Source organism: Mobula birostris, chromosome 21 (genome assembly GCF_030028105.1).
Source record: "Mobula birostris isolate sMobBir1 chromosome 21, sMobBir1.hap1, whole genome shotgun sequence".
In the NCBI taxonomy this organism is placed as follows: Eukaryota; Metazoa; Chordata; class Chondrichthyes; order Myliobatiformes; family Myliobatidae; genus Mobula; species Mobula birostris.
In genome coordinates this window covers 40,572,407-40,596,388 of record NC_092390.1, presented here as the reverse complement: position 1 = coordinate 40,596,388, position 23,982 = coordinate 40,572,407, and the positions used below count along the sequence as shown (strand labels likewise).

The window sequence follows — 23,982 nt, the reverse complement described above, 5'->3', positions numbered from 1 at the left end:
GCCTGAAGGTACACACTCAGTGATACAGGAACAGCCTCTTCCCCTCTGCCATCTGATTTCTGAATGGACATTGAACCCATAAACACTACCTCGCTACTTTTTATTTCTGTTTTTGCACTACTTATTTAATTTAACTATTTAATATACATACACTTATTTTATAAGTTAAAGTTTTGTTCTCTATATTTATCATGTATTGTATTGTACAGCTGCTGCAAAGACAACAAATTTCACAAGATATGTCAGTGACGTTAAACCTGATTCTGATTACTTGTTTAAAGAAGTCATTGTTGCCAATTGCCCTAAATTATTCTTAAAGAAATAAATATCAAAGATTTTTCTGACAAAAGACTGCAATTCTCCCTCCTATATTTTTGGTAGTACCATCAATCAGAATGGATCTAAGCACACTCAGAAAGGGCTTTGAGATTAATTGGCATACTGAAAGACAACCTTTGGAAACTAAGATTCAGGCAATGAAGGATTTTTTTTTATTGTTGTGACCCTCCAAAGTGGTTCTGAACTTTAGCAAGACATGTTGGTACAAGATTTCAACATTTTGTCACAACTGAAACATGGTTTCTCGAACTATTGGCCCATCTTAATTCAGGTGGCACTGTAGAGTAGCAGTTAGCATAATACACTTACAGTGCCAGTGATACATTCAAATCCCACTGTTTCCTATAAGGAACACACATCAAAGTTGCTGGTGAACGCAGCAGGCCAGGCAGCATCTCTAGGAAGCGGTACAGTCGACGTTTCGGGCCAAGCCCCTTTGTCAGGACTAACTGAAGGAAGAGCTAAGCTAGTAAGATATTTGGGAGTGGGAGTGGGAGTGGGAGTGGGAGATCCGAAATGATAGGAGAAGACAGGAGGGGGAGGGATGGGGCCAAGAGCTGGACAGTTGATTGACAAAAAGGATATGAGAGGTTCATGGGACAGGAGGCCTAGGGAGAAAGAAAAGTGGGGGGGGGGAAGCCCAGAGGATGGCACTAAAAGGGGGAGGGGGGGGAAAGCCCAGAGGATGGGCAAGGTGTGGTCTCACCAAGGCCTTGTACAACTGCAGTAGAACCTCCCTACTCCCGTACTCGAATCCTCTTGCTATGAATACCAGCATACCATTTGCCTTTTTCACCACCTGCTGTACCTGCATGCCCACTTTCAATGACTGGTGTACAATGACACCCAGGTCTCATTGCACCTCCCCTTTTCCTAATCGGCCACCATTCAGATAATAATCTGTTTTCCTGTTCTTGCCACCAAAGTGGATAACCTCACGTTTATCCACATTAAATTGCATCTGCCATGAATTTGCCCACTCACCTAACCTATCCAAGTCACCCTGCATCCTCTTAGCATCCTCCTCACAGCTAACACTGCCACCCAGCTTAGTTAAAATGTGTGGCCACTGGGAGTTAGGTTCAACAAAACCTACGCTCTGTCCGCCAGAGAAAGCAGGATCTCCCAGTGGCCACACATTTTAATTCCACATCCCATTCCCATTCTGATATGTCTATCCACGGCCTCCTCTACTGTAAAGATGAAGCCACACTCAGGTTGGAGGAACAACACCTTATATTCTGTCTGGGTAGCGTCCAACCTGATGGCATGAACATTGACTTCTCAAACTTCCACTGATGCCCCACCTCCCCCTTGTACCCCATCCGTTATTTATTTATTTACACACATTCTTTCTCTCTCTACCTTTTTCTCCCTCTGACTATACCGCTTGCCCATCCTCTGGGTCCCCCCCCCCTTTTCCTTCTCCCTGGGCCTCCTGTCCCATGATCCTCTCATATCCCTTTTGCCAATCACCTGTCCAGCTCTTGGCTCCATCCCTCCTTAATACTCAGGTCCTCCTGACCCATCAATGATAGAAATAATTGTTATTCCAGATCCAATGCAGCATAAAACAATACAAGACACAATGCACAAGTAATTGTTGAGTGTGGCTGAACATGCATAGATTTGTACTTTTCAGACCAACGACCACTACCATTTAGGAGGATGAGAACAGCAGATATCTGGGAACACCACCACTTGGAAATCCCCCTCCAAGTCACTTAGAAATATATCGCTGTTCCTTCATTGTCGCCGGGTCAAAAATCATGGATTCTCTCCCTAAGTACTGTGGGTGTACCTGCACCTCAGGGACTTCAGTGGTTCAAGAAGGCAGCTCATCACCACCTTCTCAGGGGCAACTAGGGATGGGCAATAAATGCTGGCTTAGCTGGCAACACCCACATCCATGAATGAGTAATTAGAAGGCATATTGTATGTACATGAAGTGACACTAGGTCCAGGAGTATTTGAGATGTGACACTAGATCTAGGAATATCTGAGGTGGTGACTGAGAGTGACTCTTTGGCAAGAAACTCTTCTAGGTATCAGCAGAGCATATGCGAACACAGTAGGGTGGTCACTGTAGGCATGAGATGCAGAGTGAACATTTAAAGTGGCAGGGCCTTCATTAATATTCTATAGTTCCTGCATTTGACCTTTATGTAAGTATAAGCAAGTCCTTTTATTCTCCACCTTTGAGCTTGAGAGAAAGGAAAGATTTGTGAAGCTTGGATGACACTTTTGCCAACATGCAAGAAGCTGGCACCAGTCTAGGCAATGCTTGAGACTAACTCATTTGGCACTGCAATTATATTTGAAGCATTTGACAAGCAAGGGCCAGAATTGAGTAATTAGTGCTGTGCAGATCAGATCACTACCATGGTTGGAGCTGAAATTCTTCAACCTGTCATCAAATGTACCAGGGATTCTTAGTTAATAACTCCGTAAGCACATTTTACTAGGCAGTTTATATTTTAAGAATTCTACATAGTATTCTGGCCAAGAAACCTTTTCCATTGCCCACATTCAGCCACTTTTATGGTACAAATTTAAAACTCAGTTGCAGAATTCAGTCATGGAATGTCCTGCTATTCATGTAATTCCTTAGCCTTTTACCCAAGTTTATTGGATAGGCAAAAGGATATTCTCAGCTTTACCTCAATGCTGTATTAAACATTCAACTTCTGCTACAGTGACTTCTCAGACAATCACATCCATGCCAACAGACAGCTTTCAGACTTTGTAGTTCACTTTTCATAGTGTAAATATTCTAAGAACACAGAATCAGCCTCATCAGTCCACACTACATGCAGCCCAGGATACCAATTTTCCCAAATTAAGCCTGTAGCCTTCTACATCTTAGCAATTAAAGCTTTTGTTAGATGCTTCTTAAATGTCTGAGCAAATCCCAGACATCCCACCTCTCCCAGAAGTCCCAGGAGTCTCCCGCATATTAATAGTGGCTCCCTGATGCCTGCAAATTATATATAATATCTCAGAAATCAATTTTTTTTGAGAGCAAACGAGAGAGCACGAGAGCTCGCCATGGCAGAGTGTTCCAAAAAATATATAATGTATGTCACCCCAGACTACCCTAAAGTGTACCCCTGCCTAATAGGGGTCAGAAAAATAATGAGTGTTGCTTGCTACACTGTTTGCAACAGTGACTTTTCTATTGCCCATGGTGGGTTAAGACTAAGAAATGTTGAGGTGAGTTTAACAGGTGTCATTCATTAGCATAGATAACATTTAAACTAGCTGGCTAGCTGCTAAGGAGCTACTCTATTGCAGACATCCCATCTCCCCCAGAAGTTCTGGGAGTCTCCTGCAAATTGATGGTGCTACCTCCCTGAAATGAGTTTTTGCAGGGTGGGATGTCTGGTATCCACCTCCATCTTTTCAGGCAGTGCATTCCACTCAACCACTGAATCATCTACTTCTAACTTTAAAAACTCCCCCATCATAAAAATTATTCCCCTTTATATTGTACATCTATTCTCATTTTTTTTTTACATTGCATGTCTACATCAGGTAATCCATTAGCCTCCTCCACTATGGAAAACAGACTACTGTATTAAATACATTTTTCTCTCCAATTCCTTCCAATGCATTTCACACTTCCATTAGCCCTTAATCCTTTTACTCTTGCTATCCACATCTCTAACACCTTCACCATCCAAAAAAAAAATGCTATTAGATAGCATGGTAGCATAGTGGCTCACAAAGCACTTTCATTGACAGTACCAGTGACCCAGGTTCAATTCCAGCTACAGAATAAGTACTGTAATTTGTACATTCTCCTCATAACCACATGGGCTTCCTCCCACAGTCCAAAGACCTACTGGGTGATAGGTTAATTGGTCATTGCAAATTGCTCCCCCACAAGTCTAGAGTTAAAAATCGGAGAATGCTGGACTGCACAGCCTGAAGGGCCAGAAGGATCCATTGCACACTGTAGCTCAATAAATGAAGTTTTTGTACCCCTTTTCATTGTAGGACTGTCACCATTACAGGTATCTTTGCATAATGCCAATTTTCAGACCCTACACTACTGATTTTGCAATTAATTTGGAACTACACCAAACTTCTTACCGGGGGTCATGTTGGCTATTATCAAATATACCCATAACGCTCCTTCAGTTCCCCAACCGTTCATCTCCAATATTTCTTTCAAAGGCATTGTTGTCCTGGATGATGTCCCTTAAAATTATTTGTTCGACATCATTTCACTAGTTCACCTATCCAGCCCTCCACCATCGTCGAATCTGAATCATGTCTTTGGCCGCTTCCGGAGCGGGATTCTTACTCAGGTTTGGGATCTAGTGAACGCTTCCATTGAATCAGTGAATTCCAGAACAGCACAGAATCGAGAAGTTTCCAACTGTCAAGTTTTATAATCAAAATAGACTGAAAAATTACAACTTTTAAATAGAGTTTTAAATAAATCAGCACGTCATCTCACATTTACCAACTTGGCTAACGGTACGCCACGCCTTCGCTTTCTCAAAAACAAGTCCGCCAGTTCAGGACTGCTGCGCCGTGACAGCGCTCAGGAATAGACACGTAATCCAACGGGAGAGGAATTCAGTATCAGCGGGTAAACCCAAGGCTGGTACCGCGAGAGGCTTCGCTCCGCACTCGGACTGTGGCCGTGGATCAGCTGCGGGTAGACGGGCCGTGGGTGGCGATGGGGGCCACTGGTGGCGTGGAGGACGCCGTGATCGTTCACGTAGTACCCGGGGAAAGTGCACGGGCCGAAGAGCGGCTCTCTGATCGGCACCGAATGGGTCAAAGCAGGTGTGCTAAAGGAAACCGAGCACAGATCCTGCAGTTGGCGTTTTAGCTTCATTCGACGGTTCTGAAACCAAGTCTTCACCTAGGAGGGCGAAAGGAAATTCAGGTTAAAAATACAGGCAAAATTAATTCCATACACTTTGTCAGGTTTCCCTATCCATCTTTCTCTGCCAATTAAAAATTAAATATTTCTCTTTTCCAGTTCCGAAAGGAGTCGGAATTCCAACATGGTTTCCCTGTTCCTGGTCCGTTGAGTGCTTATAACTCGTTTTAAAAAATAACATTTCAACATGCAATGGTTTTATTTTGGTATTTTCAAACAATGCCACTGTGTGCAGATAGATTAAAATGTACGATAGTGTCTGGTAAGAAGAGTTGCCGGGGTTAGCAGAGCACACTCACCTGGGTTTCGGACAGGTGTAGTAAAGCGGCCAGTTTGCTCCTCTCGGACGCCCCCAGGTACGTCTGCCGCTTGAACTTCTTTTCCAGCTTGTGGATCTGCTGTGCTGTGAATGCGGTGCGCACTCGGCGGGGGACGTCACAATCGCAATCAGAGTCCACGCTTCTCCCTCGGTCGTCCCCAGCCAAGCCCTCCGAACGGCCGGAATCACTCTCCGAGCTCCAGTAATCCTCCTGACCTGTGGGTTAAGCAGAGATGCACCGTGAGGGTCTGAAGTGTTACGCGCAGAATCCAGAATCGCAGCTTGTGGTGGCTTATTAACAATGTTTTACTAACAGTCAGAGCCAACTGCCTCCCTTAGAGGATGCTGTCGGTCACCGTCGCCCATCCCAAGCAGCGACAGTCTTTGCAATTCAAGCGTAGAGTCACCGGTACCTGGTAGTGCTTGTAGACAGGAAACAGTGGAGTCTTCTGGGGGCGAATTCTGAGTGAGGGGCGCACTTGGTTTGCGACTCTCCGGAGGACCTTCAGCGGGCTTCTTCTCGTTACACACCTCGTGGCTACTTCGAGCGAGCCAATCAATTGAAAAGTTTCCTTTGACCATTTTCTTTCTGCCGTGAGTTCTGAGTCCGTGTGAATGTCGTGTAGCCGCAACCTTAATTTATGTGGCTTTGCTCAGCGGCAATTTCCATGTGTGAAAACACTTCAAAGCAAAGATAACGGACAGACAATGCAGAACAATTGGCTCTAATTTAGGAAATCATTAATGTGTTTGAGTATCCGGCAAATCCGTGAACGCTGGCTCCACCAAGTCTGCGGCCCTTCTCTCTGGCCTTTTTGAATGGGGAATAAAATGTCACATCTGAGGGATCCTTGCTGTTTCGCAAATAGGCATGATAAATAATCAAAGCAATATATATTTTCACACACCAAGCAAGTATCGTTTTCTGTTGGAATCGCTGTCGGCAATTTGCAAAGCGCTTCCGACTTGTCACATGGATGCATTAATGAGTCCATGAATCGAAACTGCCAACAATTAAGTGCGAACTACATGTTGATACTTCTCAGAATGGCAAATAGTTGGCAGCAAGCAGATGAAACCAGAGGGAATAGTTCACTACGTGAATCTCAATTATTCATGTTTATTCAATTTAATGGACTCTTTATAGTACATTGAAACTTTAGAATGCAAACGGATCTATTTGGGAAATCGCGTTGGTAGTGGTGGGGAAGAGTACGGCTTGTTACACTGTACGCCACGAATCTTCAATTATACTGTATATTGAAAAAAACGTTTCAAATGGCAAGGGTGACTTTCTCTAGTCTTAATTACACATTACACAAAATAGGGAAACATCCAACTGGGTTGTGTGAATACTGTAATCAACCAGAAACAGTTGAACATGTATTGATAAAATGTAAGAAGTATCAAAAAGAAAGAGTGAAGACGATAGGCGCGCTTAAGATAAACAAAAAAACTGATGTGGTTATAGAAGACATTTGAAGTGGGAATTCAAGAGATACAGATCCATATCATGAAGTATCTGAAAGACTCAGGTTTATTATACAGAATATAGGGAATGCAATTCTTTTTCCCTTCTCCTGTTTATCCAACGATCCACACTCCAGTCTAGCAGGTGGTGGTAATACACCTTAAAGCTGGTTTGCCAACTACCATAAAACAACACAAGAAGAAGAAAAAGAGTGACTTTAAAGCAGTTACTTTTAGACTCCTACAAACACCTGGGATGGAGAACTAATCCTCTCTAGTGCTCATATCCTTGTACCGGTTCCATACCACCATTTGAATTAGGATCCAGAGCTCCCAAAGTCAGTGTTGTCATCCAGTGAGATCACCACTGATCTCAATGTGATCTCGGCTTCACTTGAAATTTTCCAGCAAGCCCTTGATGCCACCAGGCTCTGCAGATGAAAGTTTATTTTCATGAATTATTGACCACTGACCAGAGCTTTCCTTAGAACTTGCCCAAAACCCATTAATCAGCACACCTTCTGTTGTAGCTAAAACCATAATTGTTAATGTGGTTATAACTAAAACCACAAAATCAACCTATAATTTAAATCCCAACAATGGCTGGTTCATTCAAAGCAGCAAAGCACATTTTCTTTAACTAGAGAAGGAGGTGTGATCTTACACCAGTGTTTAAAATTATAAGGGGCATAGATAGCATCAATGCACATGGTTTGGGAAATCAAGGCATGGCTTTAAGGTGAGAGGGGAGAGAATTAATAGCAGCCTGGGTGGCAAGTTTTACACCAGAAGATTGTCACTATAAGGAAGTGTTCCAGGCAAGCTCATTAAAAACACTTAAAAGGTACATGAACAGGTACATCAATAAAGAAAGTTTACAGGGATGGGCCAAATGGAATTAGCTTGGATGGGTACCCTGGCAGACATGCACCACTTGGGCCACAGGGCCTGGTTCTTATCTCTATTACCCTGGAGTGTTAACTTGCTTTATTTTGGACACTGAGACATGGAATATTTCATTAGAATTACACCTGATAAATTTATAATGTTTCATTAATAAAAGCATCTTTTTGGTGGGTTAGTGTATCCAAACTAATTACTCTGTTCTGTTGCTGAACATTAGTGTCTTCAGAAATAAGTCCCCTTTAAATGATCTTATTGATACCATGTCAATCACCACATTAACACCAATTTCTCCAGAAATGAATATGAAACTACAATTAGTTTATAACCAGTTGGTAACCTGTAACATGGTAATTGATTTCTTTATTCCACCATCTTCCAATAAGACCATAAGATATAGGAGCAGAATTAGGCCATTTGGCCCATCTAGTCTACTCTGCCATTTCATCATTGTTGATCCAATTTTCCTCTCAGCCCCAACCTCCTGCCTTTTTGCCTGTATCCCTTCATGCCCTGACCAATCAACAATCTATCAACTTCTGCCTTAAATATACATAAAGATATAGCCTCCACAGCTGCCTATGGAAAAGAATTTCACAAATTCACCACTCTCTGGCTAAAAAAAGTCCAGCTCATCTCCATTGTAAAAGGATGTCCCTCTTTACTGAGGCTGTATCCTCTTGTCTTTCAATCTCCCACCATAAGAAACATCCTCTCCACAAAGGCCTTTCACTATTTGATAGGTGTCAGTGAGATAATTCTTCTGAATTCTTGTGAATACAGGCCCAGAGCATCAGACAGGCTTAATATGATAAGCCAGTCAATCCTGGAATCATTTTTGTGAACCTTCTCTGAACCCTCTCCAGTTTCAGCACATCCATTCTAAGATAAAGGGCCCAAACCTGCTCACAATACTACAAGTGAGACCTCACTGGTGCTTTTTAAATGTATCAACATTACATCCTTGCTTTTATATTCTAGTCCTCTTGAAATGAATGCTACCATTGCAATTGCCTTCCTCACTACAGAATCAACCTGCAAATTAACCTTTAGGGAGTCCTGCACAAGGACTCCCAAGTCCCTTTGCATCTAATTTTTGTGTATTTTCTCTCCATTTAGAAAATAGTCAACCCTTTCATTTCTTCTACCAAAGTGTATGACCATACACTTCCTGACACTTTATTCCATCTGCCATTTCTTTGCCCATTCTCCTAATCTATTCAAGTCCATCTGTAGCCTCTCTACTTCCTCAAAACTACCTACCCCTGTACCTATCTTCATATTGTCTGCAAACTTTGCAACAAAGCCATCAACTCCATCATCCAAATTATTGACATATAACATAAAAAGAATTGGTCCCAATACAGACCCCTGTGGAGCATCACTAGTCTCCAGCAGCCAATCAGCAAAAACTCCTTTTATTCCCATTCTTTGCCTCCTTTCAATCTTGCACTGTTTTATCCAGGCTAGAATATTTCATGTAATACCATGGACTAGTAGCTTGTTAAGCAGCCTCATGCGTGGCACCTTGTCAAAGCCTTCTGAAAATCCAAGTACACAGCTGATTCCCCTTTGTCTATCCTGTTTGTTACTTCTTCAAGAGAATTCCAACAGATTTGTCAGGTAAGATTATCCATTGAGGAAACCACGCTGATTATGGCCTATTTTATCATGTGCCTCCAAGTACCCTAAAACCACATCCTTAATAATCAACTCCAACATATTCCCAACCACTGAGATCAGTCTAACTGCCCTATAGCTTCTTTTCTTCCGTCTCGCTCCCTTCTTGAAGAGTGGAATGACATTTGCAATTTTCCACTCTTTTGGAACTATACCAGAATCTAGTTATTGTTGAAAGATCGTAACTAATGCCTCCACAATCTCTTCAGCCACCTATTTCAGAACTCTGGGTGTACACCATCTAATTCCAGGTGATTTATCTACCTTCAGATCTTTCACTTTCCCAAGAATCTTCTCTCTAGTTATGGAGCTTTACACACTTCATGACCCCTGACACCTGGAACTTCCACAATACTTATAGTGTCTTCCACAGTGAGGACTGATGCAAAATACTTATTCAGTTCATCTGCTGTTTGATATGTCTATATATCTTTGTCAAACTACCTGTTGATTTGAGAAGTTTCTTTGTTGGTCTGTACAATTGATAAGTTCCTTAACATTAATTTCTCTATTGTTTGAATAATATATTTAGGAAAATGTATTTTATACAGGAAAAGATTCTATTGTGACCAAGGTATGAAATTGTATCAGTCATTGTTGATCCTTGATGGAAAATTAGTGGTACATATCATATGGGTTTGATATATGATTTTTAATTTTGTATATTGTAGATTTGCAGCCCTAATAAAAATAAGAAAGAGACAGTTCTTTTCGGATTTATCCTTTCTAAAAATGCCTGTTTATTGGAATGTAAAAAGATTACCAAAGGATGCTTCTTTTGGAACATATGTTTGAAGAACCATGTTGACCTGTGCGATTCACATCGTGCAATACACAAACGTTCAAAATCAATTATAGGGTTTAAAAGGGATCTGAACTTTCTCAAGAATAAATTACTTTTTCAATCTATTTGATATATCTCCAGATAATGTTACGCTGCAAGTGTAATTTTGAATATTTTAAGGCAAATTGATACGTAATATCGAGGAGGCGAAAGGTGACACGAATAGACTAAATACGGAGTTGAAATTACATTTAGCTCAGCCAAAATCGTATTAAGTTGCAGTGCAAGTTTGAGGGACCGAGTGGCTGGTATTGCCACGGTTGTTATAGTAACAGCAAATGTGAAAGCACTCAGCAGCGGGAGAAAGTCTATTCTGAATGTGATCTGTTGAGGGGTATTGGTTTATTGTGCAGTTACAAGACCTTCTATAAACATTAAAGGTATGTATTCTCTCCCTGCTGTTATCTCTCCAAATACAAGGGGCAACTTGGACTAATACCACCGCTGCTTCAATTTCAACACCATTACTCCTACGTATCTAACCTGGATTGCACCAAGTTTCGTTAGCTGCATATCCGGGAAGATGAAAGTCATCTGTTTCAGAGTTTGCCGCTATCTCGGCGGCCTGTCCCTGACTTCGTTTTAGCAGGCTGAACCAGACTGTTTGAAGCCTTGATTGTCGAACCTGAATTAAGTTTGCAGTTCAATATCCTCTCAATTGTAAATCGATTAAATCCGCTGCGAAGCACTTTTAATTTGCATTAGACCTGCCGGAGAGCTCACACCATGAACAGTGACACTGACTGTTGACGTGTCAGACGATCAAGGAGTCAATGAAAACAATTAACCCAGTAGGTAAGCGACCTGCCTGCTGAGCGATCCCCGAATACCTCGTCCAACGGGATCGCGTGCGGTGCCCTGGCCTACAGAACGCCCCCTTTCATCTCCTTTGTTTATTCTCCACGCTATTATTGTCACACTATTAACATTATTTGGCGTTGGGTCATACTAACTACAGGATGCACTGCGAAACTCAAAAACGTGGATATAAATGATTTATGCAGTCCTTCGGAGCAGATTTCCCGAGTCTGCAAAGCGCTTAACTTTTGTTACAAACGTGTGAAGAAATACATAATGACTTTCTTCCAATAGCACTTGGCCAAATTGTGAAAATGATTTTAACTAGCGAAACCCATCCAAGTGAAGTTAACTGAAATACAATGTTTGTCGTCATTTTCAGTTCCACAATCTAATGCAGAACGTGGTTTAGCTGGGTTCAAATTCTCACTTTACCCCGACAAATTTATTCATTCGGATTTAATCTTTTGACACGTTTCGAGGATTCCGCGTCTGCCTTCCAGTGAAATAGGAGCTAATTCTAAAAATACATCCCTTCTAAGTAATTTAGTGCGCACTAAACTCTTCTTAGTCTCCATTTTACAAAATGTAGCAGAATTGGAGATGTACTAAGTGCGATGTACAGAATTGGAGGTAGAACGAAGAAAGCAAGTGTCTTATTATGTAGATTTAAAAAGAACTGATGAAAAAGGCAGGAATGGGAGAAAGTTTCTGGGATTTACAAAACGGTGTCACTCCAGGTACAGCCTTAACTACGCAGACCCGATGGCGCCAACGATTAGCAGCTTTGCCCATTCCCAAAGCATTTCATTGATGTCTTTAATTAGTTCGAACTGGCCCCCGCTGTTTGCTTATTATCTTTCCTTTGATGCCTCTTCAGACATGCAAATTCTCAGGCGGTCTGAACAAACCCTCGCTTTATTTGTGATGAATCCGAGAAAGGGAAAAGACGTTAATTAACGTGCAGGTAGTCCTCCCCGCCTCCCACTCTATGCAGCCGGAGGAAACCTCGTCTCGTCAGGTTTGAAGTTGTCTTACACGTCAAAGAAGAATAGGTTGACAGATGTACATATTGGTAACTGATCCAACTTGCCGCTGTCCCCACCATCATTATTAATACGGCCATAGTCAGTTTGAAAGCAAATTTACAGTTAAAATTATAATTCGCCCATAAACTCCCAAAATATTATTTCAAAACGCCTGATGCTGCAGAAAAGAAACATAGAATTTAAGAGATTTGCCGGTTTTTGGAATTTTATTCGCAGATTAATTAGAGATTTCAGTACATAAACTCATATTTGCATGGATTGTGGAAGTGATTCAAAAGTTCTTTAGAAGTTATTTTAAATAAAATCAAATGACCTAGATTTTCTTTTCCGTTGAGTCAGGTTGTAATAAAGCACCTTGCAATACAACCTACGAAATGCCTTCCCACAAAAGGTAAAAATCAGTTATAAACGTAATGGACTCATTTTCTTGCCAATAGATATTTCATTCAGCAAGTCTGCAGATATATAGAGCAACACGCACAAAATGCTGGAGGAACCCAACAGGCCAGTCAGCATCTCTGGAAAAGAGTACAGTCAATGTTTCAGGCCGAACCCTTCAGTAGGACTGGAGAGAAAAAAAAGCTGAGGAGCAGATTTAAAAGGTGGGGGGGGGGGGGGAGGAGGGGACAGAGAATGACCAGATGATAGGTGAAGTCTGGAGGGAGAGGAATGAAGTAAAGAGCTGGGAAGTTGATTGGTGAGATGAGGTGAGAGAGGGAAAAGGGGATGGGAAATGGAGTGGGGGGGGGTGCTGGGGGCATTACCGGAAGTTTGAGAGATTGATGCTCATGCCATCAGGTTGGAGGCTACCCAAACGGAATATAAAGTGTTGCTCCTCCAACCGAAGCATGGCCTCATCACAACAGTGGAGGAGGCCATGGATGGACGTATCAGAATGGGAATGGGAATTAAAATGGGTGGCCATGCTTGTTCTGGCAGACGGAGCGTAGATGCTTGGTGAAGTGGTCTCCCAAACTATGTCAGGTCTTACTAATGTACAGGAGGCCACACCAGGAGCACCGAACACAGTAAATGACCCCAACAGACTCACCTGGAAGGACTGATTAGGGCCCCGGATGGTAGTGAAGGAGGAGGTATAGGGGCAGGTGTAGCACTTGTTCTCCTTGTGAGGATAAGTGCCAGGAGGGAGATCAGTGGGGAGGGACGAATGGACAAGCGAGTCACGTAGGGAGCGATCCCTGTGGAAGGCAGAAAGTGGGGGGGGGGTGGAAGCAAAGATTTGCTAGGTGGTGGAATCCCGTTGGAGCTGGCAGAAGTTTTGGAGAATATGTGCTGGACATGGAGGCTGATGGGGTGGTGGGTGAGGACAAGAGGAATTCTATCCCTGGTAGGGTGATGAGAGGATGACATCTTCCACTTGCAATTCAAGTGAATATTCAATCTTGCAATATAGAAGAGGTGGCAGAAGGTACGCACACAACAAAGTCCAACAAACAGTGGTACACTCGAGAGCAAAGCCTGCACCTTGGTTAACAAATCTGATAATGGACCCTCCCTCAGTTATGCAATGGACCATCAGTTTAGATATTTGCACTCAAGCTTTTTGGAGTTGGACTCCAACAAATTGTCTTCATAGTCAGAGGCAAGAATATTATCAACTGACTCTTTTGATTATGTGCACTGCTGAAGGGTTGCACTATTGCAGATGACCTGCTGTACTATAGTTTAATGTCAAGTGTAAGACATACAGCACCTGACAGAAGTAGCTAATTTCCTTAACATTAGGAAATTGTTTGTACTTCATGAAATTTAAAAATTATATTTATTTAGAGATACACGGGATAATTTACAATTACAAATTAACATACTCTGTATGTCTTTGGACTGTGGGAGGAAACCCGAGCACCTGAGGAAAATCTATGCATTCCAGGGGAGGAAGTACAAACTCCTTAGAGAGGATTGTACTCTGAACTCCATGGCCCTGAGCTGTAATAGCGACAAACTAACTGCTACACTATGCCCAATTTTTCCGATTATGTTTTTTTAACTTGCCATTGTGTCATTTGTAACTTGCTTTGGAACAAGCTTTATTTTCTATCCAACAATAACAACTTGCATTAACATAATGTCTTAAATGTAATAAAACCTCCCAATCTGCTTGGCATGAGGTACATAAAATTAAATTTAACACCAGAAAACATAATGGCAGTGTCCTAAGTATCAAGGAGGAGAGGTAAGGAAAGCTGAGGAATTATTTCCAGAGACGAGAGTTTAAGCAATTGATGATATAGCCACCAATGGCTCATTGGTGAGGTGAGAAGGACAGTACAAAGGAAATGTGCAAGGCAAGTATTTTTATATACAGAGAATGGTGGCAAGGAATGCATTATCAGAGAGGTGTTAAAGACAGATAGCTAATAGTCAATGTGCAGGGCAGAGTGATCAGATTAATTAGGAGTAATGAGTTAATGGGAAGAAATCAACTCTCTGACACAGTGGTGTCCAGAAAACAAACTCTCCCTCAATGTTGCAAAAACAAAGGAGCTGGATGTGGATTACAGAAGGAATGGTGACAGGCTAACCCCGACAGACATCAATGGATCTGGGGTTGAGAGGGTGAACAGCTTGAAGTTCCTCAGCATCCACATCACTGAGGATCTCACGTGGACTGTACACACCAGCTGTGTGGTGAAAAAGGCACAACAGCGCCTCTTTCATCTCAGACGGTTGAGGAAGTTTGGTATGGGCCCCCAAATCCTAAGAACTTTCTACAGGGGCACAATTGAGAGCATCCTGACTGGCTGCATCACTGCCTGGTATGGGAACTGTACTTCCCTTAACTTCCAACGATTCAGGACATCAACAGGACAGGTGTGTAAAAAGGGCCCGTAGGATCATTGGGACCCAAGTCATTCCAACCACAATCTATTCCAACTGCTACCATCTGGGAATCGGTACCACAGCATCAAAGCCAGGACCAACAGGCTCCAGAACAGCTTCTTCCACCAGGCCATCGGACTGATGAACTCACGCTGATTTGAGTGTACTCTATATTACATTGACTGTTTTATTTATTATAAATTATTATAAATTACTATGATTGCACATTGCACATTTAGACGAAGACATAACATAAAGATTTTTACTCCTCATGTATGTGAAAGATATAAGAAATAAAGTCAATTCAATTCTATTAATTAGCTTAGCAAAGCATCATAGGCCAAATGACCTGCCCTGTGCTGTATTGTTCTATGTTCTAATAAAAAGCCTCTCTGGAGAGGAATGAAGAGATGACATTTCTTGAAGGGGTCTCAGCCTGAGACATTGACTCTTTATTCCTCTCCATTGATGCTGTCTGAACTATCAAATCCTCCAGGATTTGTGTGTGTTAACTCTGGATTTCCAGCTTTTGCAGGATCTCTTGTGCTTGTTCCACCTGGCATTGTTTTGTTATTCACAAACATTCACAAATGACTATTAAAAGTTAAAAGATTTTAAAACACATTATTTTAAAATAATTAAAAACATTTAAGCTAACATATTTAAATCATATACTTACTCCTTCTTCCTATCTAATTTCTCCCTTTTGGTTGAACAGATTTGTTCTAGTTGGGCCAGGTTAACCTGTTGTGATTTTGGCTGGGAAATTTCCCAAGCTGTGCTGATATAAATCTACAGCAACCCTGTTGGAGTAAGTTTCCAACTTGGGGTTCACGGACCCCTCGTTTAATATTAGTCGCCATGACATTAATCAGGTTCGTAATCACTGCCTTAGAGGGTGCATCTTGGTAGAACAGACTCCTGCAGCTGATGCTCTGCTGAGTGGAAGGCCTCTTAAAATAGATGGTGAACCGCTGGGGCTCCAGCCAGATTCCCGTGGCACCCTAAGAATCACATTCTCTCTGCTGACACGAGGAAATCTGCAGATGCTGGAATTTCAGGCAACACACATAAAAGTTGCTGGTGAACGCAGCAGGCCGGGCAGCATCTCTAGGAAGAGGTACAGTCGACGTTTCGGGCCGAGACCGAGTTGCTGCGTTCACCAGCAACTTTCGTGTGTGTTGCTCTCTGCTGAGTCATATCTTTTGCCAGTTACTGTTCGGTGCACGAAAGTGTTAAGTAATCGGCACTGTATAAAGTATCAACACTACTGCATGGGAAGATAGTTCAGGAAATCAGCATCTATAACTATTTCATGGATTCCACACATTAAAAAAAACCATGATCATACAGGTGGCTGGAAAGCATTGGTTAATCCCAGAGCCATAACTTCATCCGAGCACAAAAGGCCAATTAGTTCATTGGGATCATGCCACAGGCAATTTCGTCTATATTTCCCCATATTCTGCCATCAAAAAAGAGCTTATTCATTAAAAAATTGAATCAGAATGAGTTGAAATTTGTTGTTTTTCAACAGTAGTACAGTGCAAAGAGATAACATTGCTATAAAATACAATTGCAAGGGAATAATGAGGTAGTGTTCACGGGTTCATGAACTGTTCAGAAATCTGCTGACGGAGGGGAAGATGTTGTTTCTCAATTGTTGAGTGTGAGTCTTCAGTTTCCTACTCCTCCTCCCAGTGGATTCTGATTTCTTACAAAATGCGATTAAGATCACCACCACTGTGTTATGATAAAGTGCCCTCACATCCCTTGTCTTTTAAAGGGAAAGGAAATCCCAGCCCCTTCACGTCAGAAACAATCTAGCAAATCTACTGCTCCCACTCCGGTCCATAATGTCCTTCGGAAAGCGTTGTGAATTTGTGATGAACGTTAGGTGATAGCTACGTTCCATAACCTTCCCATTTATATATTCCCCGCTTCTCGTTATGAAGCCCTTGGATGCCAGATGCTTTGTAAATAACATGACATGTTTATTTAAATCTTTACTTGTTTCTACACCCTCTGTAAACTTGGATTAGATTTTGTGTATTGATGGGACTAAGTGACCCCATTTATTTCAGTCCGAATGGAAAAGACATAAAGTAGGATTCAAAGAACGGCGGCATCTTCAAACAAACCGCAGTCTTTGTGGTCAGGTTTACCTTACTGCTAAAATATCATCAGCGATGATGGGCTCTTTTAAGGATTAGCGGCAACCCAACAGTACTGTAAATGATTTGTAAATAGTATAATTTGCATGTGTGAGTGGTTTACTGTTTTCCTCCCCGTTCACAAGGCTTTGATCACAGTCAACCGATCGGAACAGCCACAAACCGAACCATTTTTATTCACACTTCAGCGCCAGACTTCAGGCGCCCGTCTGTGTGCAGATACAGCAACGATGTGAAATGGAAGGCACATTTATTAGTTTAAAATTCAGCTTTTGTTACAACTGGCCACAAGTTGCTATCTTCTTCCGGCATTTACCATCTAATGGTGCGCATGGAGGTGCAAAGCCTTAGGTTTCGTGAACGCTGTTGTTGGCAAAGAAATTGGCGTGTACGGTTCGTTCGAGTTAATTGACTCTCAGCACCACCTCCCCCTCCCATAACCACTATTAGTGATGCTGGGATTACGTGGACGTTCAGAACAAATTCCTACAACTCAGAAGGGGGGGAGGGAGGTCTGTGAATTGATCTCGAGGATCGACACTTGTTTTTGAATTGTAACAAAGAATCGGTAAATTCAGGTGTCTGTGGAAGTTATTGGACGGTTTGAAAGGAGGATCCAACAGTAGCCTGGTCAAGTCTGGGAGTGAATAATTGAGCTCGAATGTAGGGGAAACAAAATTACTTCAGAGTTTAGGTGAATGAGAGAATTCGCTGTCTGTACAGCGACATATTGTCGCGAGTGATAATTTACACGCCTCCCTGAAACGTCATGCCAGAGACCTTAGCCGATTTCAGTTATGTTATTGCTGCTCGTGGAAATTTAATCTGAGAACATTAACTACATTGCCAACATACACGAAATGCAGGAGGAACTCAGCAGGCCAGGCAGCAACTATGGAAAAAAGTAAACATTTGCACCACCCCCACGCCTCACCATTCCCATCTCACATCATTCGCTTACCTGCCACTCACCTCCCTCTAGTGCTCCTCTCTCTTCCCTTTCTTTCATGATATTCTGCCCTCTCCTATCAGACTTCCCCTTCCCCAGCCCTCTCTTTCAGCTTCCCAGCTCTTCACCCTTCTCCTGGTTTCACCCGTCATGTCACCTTGTACTTCTTCCTCCCCCCCCCCCCAGTTCTGATGAAGGGTCTTGGTCCAAAACGTTGACTCTTTGTTCTTTTCTATAGAAGTTGCCTCGCCTGGTAAGCTCCTCCATCATTTTATGTACCTTGCTTCAATTTCCAGCACCTGCAGATTTTCTCCTATTGGAACCTGCATTGACACTTGTAGGGGATATATCTACAAGTGAAAATTTCCTTTAATCCGAACCATTTATGTAAATAATAAGCTAATTCCAATATTAACTGTGATTAAAGCATCAAGGTATTAGAACATAAGGCATAGCAGCAGGAGTAAGTCTTGCATTCAAGTTCTGGCTGATAACCCTCAGTGTTATATTCCCCCATTACACCAAGTGCAATGGTTTTCTGGCAGTTGGAATTTAACTCAAACGAGTGTAAAATGGTACATTTTAGGGATTTCACTCAGACCAAAGCATACATGTTGAATGCCAGGGAGACCTTACATATTTTTCTGAAGGTTGTTACATGTTAGACAAGAGTGCTGAGGATGATGTATATATCAGAATCAGATTTATTATCACCTGCATGTGTCATGAAAATTGCTAATTTAGCAGCAGCAGTTCAATGCAATACATGATGTAGAATAAAATACATAACAGTATATTGAATAGGTTAAAAATCATGCAAAATCAGAAACAATACATATTTTAAAAAGTGAGGTAGTGTTCATGGGTTCAATGTCCATTTTGGAATCGGATGGCAGAGGGGAAGAAGCTGTTCCTGAATCGCTATGTGCGCGCCATCAGGCTTCTGTACCTCCTACCTGATGCTAACAGTGAGAAAAGGGCATGCCCTGGATGCTGGAGGTCCTTAATAATTGACACTGACTTTTTAAAAAATGTACACTGCCCCCTGAAGATGTCCTGCGTACTTTGTAGGCTAGTACTCAAGATGGAGCTGGCTAACTTTACAACCCTCTGCAACTTCTTTTGGTCATGTGCAGTAGCCTTTACTAGTGATCGAGCCTGTCAGAATGCTCTCCATGGTGCATTTATAGAAGTTTTTGAGTTTATTTGTTGACATACCAAATCTCTTCAGTGGTTAAGACACTGAGTACAGAAGTTGGGGTGGCATGGTATGAAATATTGATTAGGCCATATTTTGGAGTCTTCAGGTAGTCACACTACAAAAAAAAATCTGACTAGGGAGGGTGCAAAAAAGATTCCCAGGAATGGTGCCTGGATTGGAGGATTTTAATTAGGAGGGAGAGATGGAATAGGTTAGTACTCTTTTCCTTGGAGTGAAAGAAGCTGGGGGGAGAGCAAAGTGGAAGCATTGCATGTTAAGAGATTTTTTAAATTATGAGGGACATAGAGGGGGTAGATAGTCTTCCCCCCCCCCCAAATGCAGGAGAGTCTAAAACTGGACAGAATAGGTTTTTAAGATGAGAGGCAAAAGACTTGAATGGGATTTGAAGAGCAAGAGGTTGGAACAAGATGCAAAGAGTTTTTAGTGCAGGTGCAATTACAATATTTAAAAGACATCAGGCCTGGTACATAGTCAGGGAAAGTTAGAAGTATATGGGCCAAACAGACAAACTGGACTAATTGCAAATTAACAGGCAAGCACTGGACTAACCGTATCTTTAATTCCACCCCCCCCCCCCACGAGAATTAGACTTAAACCAATTCCTTTAAATGGGACAAGTGTAGTGTAGTGATCAATGCTGGAAATTACTGCTCCTTTTGAAATACATTAGTGATTTGGATTTTGGAATACAAGGTATAGAACAGATTTTTGATGTTTCCTGATGGCATAAAATACAAGAAATGAAGTGAGCTGACAAAGTTAGTTATAGAATTTAGGAGGGCAGAGGAAAATTTATAGCGGAAGAAATTTAATGTAGAAAAAATTAAGTGAAGAATGAGACGAAGCAATGTAAAGTGGCCAATTTTCAAGTGGCTACAGGAATAAAAAGTTATCAAGTGTGTATGTGAATCTTTGAATATAAATGGAATACTTGGCATTATAAGTGGAGATAAAGACTTAAAGAGAAAGAACATTATACCAACTGTTATGAAACACCAGTCAGAACTCAGTTTAATTGTGGTCAAAGGTCACATATACAAAGATAATTACAATATACTTTTATTTGTAATACTTCCTTGTATGATTGTAGCTTCCAGTGTAAATAATGTTAACTACTGCTGTAATTACTGATGAAAAAGCTGACAAGAAAGATACTTTTCCTGAATTATACTGAGGTATAGTTCTTAGATGAAGATAGCAGTATAGGTGTGCAAGGCACAAATGACTTGTCTGTGCTTTCCACCCCAACTGTTGTGCAGTGACAGTAATGGTGAGAATAATAGGAGAAATCTCTCCTTTGCAGAAACAATTACAATTGATTTCTACAGACAGGTTCGCAGGGTGCCATGAAGAAATTGAAAGGCCAAAAATGTTATAAGAGTTGACTAAACTAGTTAAAGCAAACCACTGAGAAATAGCTCCAAATATTATCCCTTGTGGATGATACTGTGATCTGTTTTAGGAAAGATCACAGGAAGGATACTTACAGCTTCCAATGTATTAAGATAGTTTGAAAAGCTGTACATTGAAAAGTATTACATATTTCAATAAACGGAACTGTGCATCAAAACAGTAAAATCCATCTTTCAACGCAACAATCCAATTTAGATTAGTTTATACACAGCTGGCTCCTGTTGAGAATATTGTGATCCATTGCAGGTTACTACATACAGCTCCAAAAAAGTCTATAAATTTGAAAAAATAAATATATTATAATCACACAATAAAAGAATGTTCACAGCTATTCTTTCAGGTGTGCAATATATTGCCATAGATTTAATCTTAGATAATGAGGTGTGGGTGCAGTTGACTAGTAGTGACCCGAGGTCTGAGGTAGATTTGGCTGGTAGTCAAGGCGCTGCAAGCTGTGATTAGAGATAGAAGTGTGGGTGGGAAGAGGTCCAAATTCAGGGTAATGAGGGAAAAAGCTGGAATCTACCACATAAGGAAAGCTATGCCTATGAACAGAATGATATGGATGGGAGAAATACTGAAGAAACAGTCTGGACTTGAGCGCCTCAGCCTGAGCAGCTTGAAGCTGCTGCTTGAGTTTCATCCGACGATTCTGAAACCACGTTTTGACCTATAAGAATGTAAAAGGCAGATCATTATTAATAAATCACTAGAGTTTACCTCCATTTTAAACATGAGCATAAATTACAAGTTTTCTGTCCCCATCATGCCTTCCAATCTGTCTTAGAGTATAGATCACATGACTGAATATTGTGGGCATTTGCTTTGTCACACACTTCCTAGAATATTAATATGCTACCAGAAAACTATTACTCCCCCCCCCCATCTTTTTCCTGCAAATATTGATGTATTTAGAAATGAATCAAAGTTACCCAAATCCTCTGCTAATTCAATGAAGTTGTCATTATATCCTGTGCAAGTGTGGTTAGTCAATTTCACCATGCCACTGAAGTTTTAGAAGTATGCAAGAGTACTATTTTAATCAAACTCTACACACCCGAGCATTGTAGATTCAAGAACAACATTAGAAGAGATCAGATCTTATCTTCATCATAAAACAGGGATCTATGATCATCACTACATCAATCAAATCGACTACCTTTTAAACCACCATGTTAAACTGCTATGATTGCATTAAGAATTTCTCAGTGACTAGCTTTTAATTCCTTGATTACCAACTCCTGCATCTTGCCAACTGGCTGACTTTTCTGCTTAAGGAAGAAAGACAAAAAGTAATGTAGTCATGTTTTGAAAATTCTCAGTCAATGGTTCTACCACCTCTGCAGCTGCTCCCTTGACAACCCTTGCATGCAAGTTATTATGACCTGGCAACTTCTCTGCCCTTAGTACTACTTATTTTCCAACACCTTGCCTCTTGCGATAGTGACTGTTACAAGTTTTACCACAAAATTGGAAATTAGCACCACCAGAAATCTTTGGGATGTTTGCAGTGTCCTGCACTGTGAACACAAATGCAAAGCATTGATCTACCTTTTTTTAAAAAAAAGTTTCCTCTTTTCCCCATCTCACTATCTAGAGGTCCCATACTTAACTCAGCTACCCTCCTCCTCTTTACATCTCCACAAAACCTCTTGCTATTTGGTTTGAACTTGCTTCACAGCTCTAAAATGTCCAACCTTCTTAGCTAAAATTTAATCTCTTCTTGTTGGTTCTTGTAAAAGTCCCAATTCATGAATTGATAACAGCTCTTACCACATCAGGGCTTGTTTCAGATTGAATTAATTCAGAATAGTACAGTTTAAAAATTCTCTCAGAATATTTGCAGATTTCCTAAATATACTAACTTGATGGGTTAGAGGAATTTGCATTTGGTATCACAGCAAAAAGTCCTAACATGCATTACATAATAAAGGAGTTGACATTAAGCCACCTAATATTAAAGCCAATTAAGTCAAAGAGATCAATTTCCAAGAGGGTGAGATTACAGTGGAAGAGGGTGTTGGAAAAATAATTCAGAACTAAGTGATAAACATGTGGATTAATTAAAAAAAGTGTGCAAGTAGCCAGTAGGGGAGTTAGAGGATTGTTGAAATGGAGAAGAACATAGAGATGGGGAGGAACATAGTGCTGGAGGGATTGGTGCTGGGATGGGGGTGCAGGGAAATGTGGAGTTTTTGTATGGTGGAGATGCAGATGTAAAAGCAGGATTGTGGGAATCGCGATCAATATAGCTCAATTCACAGAGGCAGTGATTGAGTAGGAAGTGCCAATTAGGATTAGATGATTTCAGGATTACAGATGTTACAAATGTATGATTTAGTCAAGTTGCATGTGCAGAGAATAGTATGGTGGATATAGCAGAACATGGACAAATGTAAAGTTGCTCACTTTTGTAGGAAAACAGGAAGGCAGAGTATTATTTAGTTGGTGAAAAGATTCTCTACCATTGAATGTGGAGGCCAACATACTGAATCTGTTAAAGGAGACAGAAGGACATCTAGGCACAAGAGACAAAAGAATATGGGGAGAACACCAGAATATGGTATTGAAATTAGAGAGCAGTTGTGATCACATTGAATAGTGGAGAAGGCTTGAAGGGCTGAATGGCCCATTCCTACTTCTGTTTCACTAGGGTGCCAGGAGAACAACAGAAGAGTTAAATGTACAGAAAACTGTAGGAAATGTTTTATCAGCAGATGAATCAAAGCACAGCTGAACAAGTGGGTGACCTTAAGGCCAGAGATGATAGAGACTAAAAACTTAACTCGGGGTCAAATACAACAGCAACCCATGTAACATAATACAAGGCTATTGGCATAATTATGAAAATTATATACAGTGTTTACTGGATTCTTTTATTGAAAGTATAACCTTTACTACTTTATCTAATTTATAATGGACTTCACTTTGCAGTTAGTGGTGTTTTTAATTCTAATTTTGTTGTTACTTGAAAAAAGTTCATTGTTTTTCTTGTGAATGCTGCTTATATGCTGTTGCAAGTAAACTTTTCCCTGCATCTGTATATACATATCACTTGTGCATAGACAATAAACTTGACTA

The 23,982-nt window shown here is 41.2% G+C and overlaps 1 protein-coding gene and 1 pseudogene across 1 annotated transcript; both read right to left on the bottom strand.

Annotated features, from left to right (window-relative positions):
* Positions 1-4,891: 4,891 nt before the first annotated feature.
* On the bottom strand, positions 4,892-6,140 carry LOC140185976 (homeobox protein vex1-like). The gene is made up of 3 exons (XM_072239789.1): positions 5,972-6,140; positions 5,539-5,774; positions 4,892-5,218 (listed from the first exon to the last, which is right to left on the bottom strand). The coding sequence occupies exons 1-3, from the start codon at positions 6,138-6,140 to the stop codon at positions 4,892-4,894; spliced, it is 732 nt and encodes a 243-aa protein (XP_072095890.1).
* Positions 6,141-21,298: 15,158 nt separating this feature from the next.
* The window catches only part of LOC140185863 (uncharacterized), a 44,619-nt pseudogene continuing 41,935 nt past the window's right edge, over positions 21,299-23,982 (bottom strand).